General features: G+C 58.8%; 4 protein-coding genes across 4 annotated transcripts in view; 2 read left to right on the forward strand and 2 right to left on the reverse strand.

Moving 5' to 3' along the window:
* The window catches only part of ENH_00062750 (hypothetical protein, conserved), a gene marked incomplete at both ends in the record, with an annotated part of 6,241 nt that extends 3,290 nt beyond the window's left edge, over positions 1-2,951 (reverse strand). The window contains 7 exons of the mRNA XM_013577218.1: positions 554-687; positions 839-1,001; positions 1,328-1,410; positions 1,601-1,813; positions 2,152-2,233; positions 2,586-2,679; positions 2,825-2,951. Of these exons, the coding sequence (XP_013432672.1) occupies positions 554-687; positions 839-1,001; positions 1,328-1,410; positions 1,601-1,813; positions 2,152-2,233; positions 2,586-2,679; positions 2,825-2,951 (896 nt within the window). The remainder of the gene's footprint in view (positions 1-553; positions 688-838; positions 1,002-1,327; positions 1,411-1,600; positions 1,814-2,151; positions 2,234-2,585; positions 2,680-2,824) is intronic.
* A 1,005-nt stretch (positions 2,952-3,956) lies between these two features.
* Positions 3,957-5,918, forward strand: ENH_00062760 (hypothetical protein; the record flags this gene model as incomplete). Its single annotated transcript, XM_013577219.1, has 3 exons — positions 3,957-4,472; positions 4,601-5,609; positions 5,863-5,918. 3 exons carry the CDS (start codon positions 3,957-3,959, stop codon positions 5,916-5,918), a joined length of 1,581 nt encoding a protein of 526 aa, XP_013432673.1.
* A 40-nt stretch (positions 5,919-5,958) lies between these two features.
* Positions 5,959-6,609, reverse strand: ENH_00062770 (hypothetical protein; the record flags this gene model as incomplete). The annotated part of the gene is made up of 1 exon (XM_013577220.1): positions 5,959-6,609. One exon carries the CDS (start codon positions 6,607-6,609, stop codon positions 5,959-5,961), a length of 651 nt encoding a protein of 216 aa, XP_013432674.1.
* A 299-nt stretch (positions 6,610-6,908) lies between these two features.
* The window catches only part of ENH_00062780 (hypothetical protein, conserved), a gene marked incomplete at both ends in the record, with an annotated part of 2,962 nt that continues 2,370 nt past the window's right edge, over positions 6,909-7,500 (forward strand). The window contains 3 exons of the mRNA XM_013577221.1: positions 6,909-6,923; positions 7,167-7,241; positions 7,384-7,431. Of these exons, the coding sequence (XP_013432675.1) occupies positions 6,909-6,923; positions 7,167-7,241; positions 7,384-7,431 (138 nt within the window). The remainder of the gene's footprint in view (positions 6,924-7,166; positions 7,242-7,383; positions 7,432-7,500) is intronic.

Genomic DNA, 7,500 nt, shown 5'->3' on the forward strand with positions numbered 1-7,500 from the left:
TTTGAGGGCCCAAACAACAGCAGCAGCACCTGGGTCTTAGAAGTGAGTAACTGAGCTAGCTAGCTGCCTAGCTAGCTAGCTAGCTGCCTAGCTAGCTAGCTAGCTAGGCAGCGAGCTAGCCAGCTAGCTAGCTGCCTAGTCAGCTAGCCAAAAAAAGCCTAGCTATCTAGCCAAATGAAGAGGTTAATCCTCCAGCCAGCCGATTCGGTAACGATCCTCTAAGCCGGCCATCCAGTTAGCTAGCTAGCTAGCTAGCTAGCTAGCTAGCTAGCTAGCTAGCTAACTAGCTAGCTAGCTAGCTAGCTGGTCACTTGCTGCTGCAATATGGTCCTATTAAGGCTATAACATAGCAGTCCAATCCTGCTTACATGTTGGCTTTCTGAAATTGCTGCTGTTTCTGATGCTGCTGCTGCTTCGTCTGCTGCTGCTGCTGCTCCATCTGCTGCTGCTGCTGCTGCTGAGTCTGCTGCTGCTGCTGCTAGCTGAGCCAGGACCTGGATGAGGCCCCGTCGCAAGAACTGTCTCCTCGCCTCTTGATCGTGCGCCAGTACACGCACCAGCTGCAGCAGCAATAACTGGTTGCTGCTGCTGCTGCTGCTGCGGCTGCTGCGGCTGCTGCTGCTGCTGCTGCTGCTGCTGCTGCTGCTGGCCAGCAGTGTACACAGCAAGGGGCAAGCATCTGCTCGTCTCAAGAGCCGCACGCACAAACATGTGCGAGATATGTACTAACTGAGCTGCTGCTGTTGTTGTTGTTGCTGCTGCTGCTGCTGCTGGTATTGTTGCTGTTGCTGTTGCTGCTGCTGTTGCTGCTGTTGCTGGCATTCGCCACGCTGCATACAAGAGGCTCCTCACCTGCCAGAATTAAGGCGTCTTTGTTGACTCTGTAGGCTGCCAGCTGCAGCAGCAGCTGCAAAGTGGCTTGCTGCAGCTGTTGCTGCTGAAGCAGCAGCAGCTGCAGCAGCGCAGCAGCAAGACCCTTTTGAGAAAGTTGCGCCTCAGTGCTGCAGCAGCAGACCGCCAAAACTGCTGCTGCAGCTAGAGAGGGCGCACAGCAGCACTGCGAGCTGCAGCAGCGGCACCAGACCGCCAGTTGCAGCAGCAGCAGCAGCAGCAGCAAGAGCGGCTGCAGCAGCAACAACAGCAAATCCGCTACAGGAGAGCCCAGCCAAAAATGTAGCATCAGCACGAGCAGCAGCAGAACAGCAGCAGAGCCTGCAAGGAGGCAGCAATGCTGGCAGAACTGCAGCAGCAGCAGCAGCAGCTCACCAGCAACAGCAGCAACAACAGCAGCAGCAGCAGCAGCAGCAGCAGCGGCAGCAGCGCTCACTGTTCCTCCTCACAGAGATTTTCCAGAGTGGAAAGTACCACCAGCAGCAGCCGCTGCAGGCCATCATCTTCTCTCGCCTGCCGCTGCAGCAGCAGCAGCAGCAGCAGCAGCAGCAGCAGCAAGAGTGCTGGCAGCAAGAAGTGGAGCAGCAGCCACGGCAGCAGGACCGCAACGGCAGCAGCAGCAGCAGTAGAAGCAGCAGCAGCCTTACTACCCGCGTGCAATTCTGCTTTAAATGCTGCTGCTGCTCCAAACTGCTGCTGCCTCACGTACCTGCAGCCGTACCTGCTGCTGTTGCTGCAGCTGCAGATGCTGCTGCTGCTGCTGCTGCTGCTGCTGTTGCTCGTCTTCCTGTCGCTTTTCGGTATGCTCTTGCTGTTGCTGCTGCTGCTGTTCTTGCTGATCCAGCTCTTGCTGCTGCTGTTGCTTCGCAGCAACAGCAGCAGCTCCAACCTCTTTAAGAAAGCCCACAAGGGATTGCCCCGCCTAAGCAGCAGCAGCAGCAAGAGCAGAAACAAGGGCAAGAGCAGCAGCAGCAAGAGCAGCAGCAGCGGCAGCTGTAGCAGCACGAGGACAGCAGCAGCAGCAACCTCTGCGCTTGAGCAGCAGCAACGTTTAGGCCATTGGAAACGAACAAGAAGCAGGGGCGTTGCCAGCAGCAGCAGCAACAGCAGCAGGGCAAAAGCTGCAGCAATAGCAGCAGCAGCAGCAACAGCAGCAGCAGCAGCAGCAGCCTACGCCGCAACTATTGAGGACATCCCTGCCTCGTCTGCTGGAGGAAAAGACAAGAAGTGGTAGGGACACCAGAAGTCCCAAATATATACTTTTGCTGCTGCCTCGCTTTCTGCTGCTGCTGCTGCTGCTGTTGCTGCTGCTGCTGCCTGCAGTGATGTGCTGCTGCTGCTCCTGCAGCAGCCGCAGCAGCAAGCGGATCAAAGCAGGGTTTTGCTGCAGCGTCTCCTTGTGAGCCTCCTCCAGAGACAGCCGCAGCACAGCAAGGGCCCCCGCAGTCTGGGCAGCCTGCAGCAGCAGCAGCAGCAGCAGCAGCAGCAGCAGCAGCAACAAATATCCCCGGGAGCAATGCTTGCAACAGAACAGCAGCAGCCGTTCAACAGCACCAGCGGAGGCACTTCGCGGGCTACGCTTCTGTCAGCAGGTTCCCTAAACCCCGGAGCAGCAGCAGCAGCAGCAGCAGCAGCAGCAGCGGAAGCAGCTGCAGCAGCAGCAGCTGCAGCAGCAGCTGCAGCAAGATTGTCACTTGTCTTTCTTCGTAGAGATGCGACAAGTAATCGTCCAGCTCCTCAAGGCTCGCCGAGGGCAAAAAGCTGCCCCGGGCTCCCCAGCCGCGCCCACTGCAGCAGCAGCAGCAACAGCAGCAGCAGCAACAGCAGCAGCAGCAGCAGCAGCAGCAGCAGCAGCAGCAGGTGTTTCAGCGTGTGTCGTTGCAGTGTCTTCTCTTGCCCGCGGAGGCTTTAAGGACTATGAAGGCTAGAGGACCTGCCTGTGGGAGCGCCGCCGCATCCTGCTGCTGCTGCTGCTGCTGCTGCCGCTGCTGCTGCTGCTGCTGCTGCTGCTGCTGCAGCTGCAGCATCTTGCTGCTGCCGGCGTCTGCGGCTTGCTGCATGCGCTCGTAGCTGCCGCCTGTCTGCAAAAGTGTCTTTTATCTTTTTATCTTTTTTCTTTTTATTTATTTAATTTATTTTTATTTTTAAAATATCTTTTTGTTTATATTTGTTTCTTTTTGAAATCTTTTTCTTTACTGCCGCTTTTTGCCTTTTTGTCTTTTTATTTCCTTTTATTTCTTCTCTTCTTTGCTGATCTAAAATAAAAAAGAAAGAAATTCTTTTTCGTCTCTTTTGCTTCTTTGCTGCTGCACTGCGTCCTTCTGCGGCGGCGGAAAACCCTAAACCCTAAACCCTAAACCCTAAACCCTAGAGCCTAAACCCTAAGCGCTAAACCCTAAACCCTAAACCTGCATCCAGCATTAGTCTTCTTTGTCTCCCGCGGCCAAATTAGCAGCAGCGGAGACAGCAGCTGAAGAGTCTCCGAAATGGTACTCTGCTGCTGCATGCAGCCAGCAGCAGCAGCTGCAGCAGCTGCAGCAGCAGCAGCAGCTGCAGCAGCTGCAGCAGCAGCAGCAGGGCATTAAGGCGTGCATGCGTTAGCAAAAACGGCAAACAAACTAATTAATTTTGTTTTTAAATTTGTTTTTAAATTAATTAGCTTCTATTTTCTTGCTGCTGCTTCCTTCGGGCTCTCAGGAGACCCGCTGCTGCGCTGCAGCCACTTAAGACAGCAGCAGCAGCAGCAGCAGCAGCAGCAGCAGATGCAGCAGCTGCCGCTGTTGCAGCAGCAGCAGAGCTGACAGCGTAACAGACGCTTTCTACACTAGAGACTCCTACAGCTGCAGCGAAAAGAGCGCAGCAGCAGCAGCAGCAGCAGCAGCAGCAACAACAACGGCTGCTGCTGCTCCCACCAGACACGGAGAACCAGCGCTGACTTCTGCGCCGGATTCGGGACCAACTCGAGCAGCAGCAGCAGCAGCAGCAGCAGCAGCAACTAGGCGCAGCAAGAGCAGCAAGAGCAGCAGCAGCTGCTGCTCCACGGGAGCACAGCACAAGAAGCCCCCATGAGCAGCAGCGTTGATGCTGCTGCTGCGAGCAGCAGCAGCAGCAGCAGCAAAACAGAAGAAGAGATGAGCAGTGCCGCGATCGCGAGTTCTTCGCCCGCCGGGTCCCCAAATAGCAGCAGCAGCAGCAGCAGCAACGGCGACAGCAGCAACAGCAGCAGCAGCAACGGCGGGGACACCAACAGCAGCGACTGCAGCAACACCAGCAGCAGCAACAGCAGCAGCAGCAACAGCGGGGACGCCAACAGCAGCGACTGCAGCAACACCAGCAGCAGCGACTGCAGCAACGCCAACACAAGCAGCAGCAACGGCAGCAGCAGCAGCAGCGCCAGCAGCAGCAGCAGCGATGGCAGTACCAGCAGCAGCAGCAGCAGCAGCAGCAGCAGCAGCAGCAGCAGCAAAGACGTGAAGTCCTGGGAGCTAAGTGAGCAGCTGCAGGCCCTGGGCCCCGAAGCATATCTGCTGGATGCTTCCTATACACCGCAGCGGCAAACTAACTTCGCCAAGAATGTTAAGGTGAGAGTTTGCTGCTGCTGCTGCTGCTGCTGCTGCTGCTGCTGCTGCTGCTTCTGCCGATGGTGTTGCAGCTGCTGCTGCTGGGTCTACGCTGCTGCTGCCTTCATCCTTTGCTGCTGTGTCCGCAGCAGTCGCTCGCTTCGCGTTCTCAAGCAAGGGCAGCTGCTCCAGCAGCAGCAGCAGCAGCAGCAGCAACAGCAGCAACAGCAGCAACAGCAGCAACAGCAGCAGCAGAAGAAACAGCGGACGCATGGCTCTCTGTGTCCGACTTTTCTGCCCCAAAAGTGCAGCGCGAAGAGAAGCGGCAGAAGCGAGGCTTTGCTGCTGCTGCTGCTGCTGCTGCTAGTGCTGCTGCGTCCGCCTCTGTTCCCCCATGGAAGCAGCAGCAGCAGCAGCAGCAACAGCAGCCGCAGCAGCAGCAGCAGCAGCAGCAGCAGCAGCAGCCGCAGCAGCAGCAGCAGCAGCAGAGTCCGCCGCGGTGCTTCTACACGGCGCTGCACCTGGAGCTGTACGAGCTGCTGCAGCTGCTGCAGCCGAGCGCCGTGGAGCAGCAGCAGCGGCTGCGAGCAGCAGCACGGCTGCAGCTAGCAGCAGCAGCAGCACTTCCTGGCAGCAGCTGCTGCTTCTTCGGCTCCCAAGCCACAGGCCTGGCGCTTCCCGGGGCGGACCTCGACGCTGCTCTTTCGCTTCCCCGCTGCTACTTCGACTTCCCCAGCAGCAGCAGCAGCAGCAGCAGCAGCAGCAGCAGCAGCAGCGAGAGCAGCAGCAGCAGCAGCAGCGGCGGCGGGAAGGAGAGCAGCGCGAGCAGCAGCAGCCCGGGCAGCGGCAAAGCCAGCAGCCCTGGCGGGGGCGGCGGAAGCAGCAGCAGCAGCGCGGACACCAGCAGCAGCAGCAGCAGCAGCAGCAGCAGCAGCAGCAGCAGCAGCAGCAGCGTGAGCCGGGAGCAGACGGTGGCGAGCCTGGAGCTGCTGGGCGCTGCGCTGCAGCAGCTGGGGGTTTGCCAAACCCTCAAAGTGGTGGATGGGGCTCGAGTCCCCATTTTGAAGTATGTGGATGCAGCAACAGGAGTTGCTGCTGACGTGTCTTTGCTGCAGCAGTCCTCAGCAAGCACCACGCGCCTCATCCGCAAAGCTGTGCGTCTGCTGCTGCTGCTGCTGCTGCTGCTGCTGCTGCGCTGCTGCTGCTGCTGCTGCTGCTGCTGCTGCTGCTTGGCTGCTGCTGCTGCTGCTGCTGCTGCTGCTGCCTGCTGCTGCTGCTGCTGCTGCTGCTGCTGCTGCTGACTGGGGTGTAAGGGAATATTGTGCTGTTGCTGCTGCTGCTGCGGGAAGTGCTGCTGTTGCTGCTGCGTTGGATTCTGCTGCTGCCGGAAGTGCTGCTGTTGCTGCTGCAGCTGCGGCGATACCCTGTGCTGAAGCCTCTTCTGCTCTGCATCAAGCTTCTACTTAAAGTGGTGAGCTGCTGCTGCTGCTGCTGCTGCTGCTGCTGCTTAGCTGCAGCGGCTGCTGCAGGCGTTGCTGCTCGTCTTGCTGCAGCTTCTGCTGCACCGCGTCGCCGCTGCTCCCGTCTCAGCCAGCCCCCGCGGCTGCCTTTCTCGCCGCGCTCGCTGCTGCTGCTGCTGCTGCTGCTGCTGCGCTGCTGCTGCTGCAGCTTCTGCTGCTGGCGTGCGGTTTGCTGCTGCAGCGGAACCTGGGGGAGACCTACCGGGGCGGTGTGGGGTCTTACCTGCTGTTCTGCATGTGTCTGCTGTACGTACACCTGGCGCCCAGCCTCTTTGCTGCTGAGGCGCAGCGCAGTTTGCTGCTGAGTCATCTTTTTCTGGAGTTTCTTCACTTCTACTCTTTGGAGTGGGACGTCGAGCGCTGGGGCGGCTGGTCAGCTGCTGCTGCTGCTGCTGCTGCTGCTGCTGCTGCTGCTGCTGCTGCTGCTGCGGCGCGGGGTGCTGCGCGGGGTGCTGCGGGGGGCGCTGCTGCTGCTGCTGCTGCTGCGGGGGTGCTGCTGCTGCTGCTCCTGGGCGTGCTGCTGCTGCTCCTGGGGTGCTGCTGCTGCTCCTGGGGTGCTGCTGCTGCTGCTGCTGCTGGGCGTGCTGGTGCTGCTGCTGCTGCTGCGGTTGCTGCTGTTGGGCATGCTGGGGATGCATATGGAAGCTCCTTTGCTGCTGAAGAGGCTACTGCTGCTGCTGCACTTGCTGCTGCTGCTGCTGCTGCGGAGGGTGGCATTGGATTTCCGTATATCTTGGCTGGCTGGCGACTCGCGGCGAAGCGTGTGGGGTTTAGGGTTTAGGGTTTAGGGTTTAGGGTTTAGGGTTTAGCATTGCTGCGCCTCAGCGTCCGTGGGGGAGGACACATCTTTTCGAAGCAGGCGCAAGCAGCAGCAGCAGCAGCAGCAGCAGCAAAAGGCGGCTCGCTGCTGGCCACTCCTCACCCGCAAAGGTTCTGCATGGAGAGTCCTCTTGTAGGGCACACGCAGCAGCAGCAGCAGCAGCAGCAGCAGCAGCAGCAGCAGCAGCAGCAAATGCAACAGTAGCAAATGCAGCAACAGCAAGAGCAGCAGCAGCAATTGTAGGAGTAAGGAAGAGCCACGGCGAAGTGCAAAAGAAGCTGCTCAAAATAACCAACACATGGACTTCTGCTGCTGCTGCTGCTGCTGCTGTTGCTGCTGCTGCTGCTGCTGCTGCTGCTGCTGCTGCTGCTGCAGGATCCCAGTTTGGACATAGGGCGGAACTCCTTCAACTTCGGCCACGTCCGTTCTGTCTTTGCGCACGTTTACTTCGTAAGACCCTAAACCCTAAACCCTAAACCCTAAACCCTAGACTGCAGGCTCTCGAGGGCTGGTGATATGACAGCAGCAGCGGCGAATCCATTTGCTGCTTTTGCTGTTGCTGCTGCTGTTGCTGCTGCTGCTGCTGCTGCAGACGCTCATGGATCGCCAGGCGCGGTGGAATGAAGGACTTGATATGGAAGTCAGCAGCAGCAGATGAACCCTAAACCCTAAACCCTAAACCCTAAACCCTACGTGGCTACCGGCTGCG

This window comes from Eimeria necatrix, genomic scaffold, assembly GCF_000499385.1.
Source record: "Eimeria necatrix Houghton genomic scaffold, Enh_scaff559, whole genome shotgun sequence".
In the NCBI taxonomy this organism is placed as follows: domain Eukaryota; phylum Apicomplexa; class Conoidasida; order Eucoccidiorida; family Eimeriidae; genus Eimeria; species Eimeria necatrix.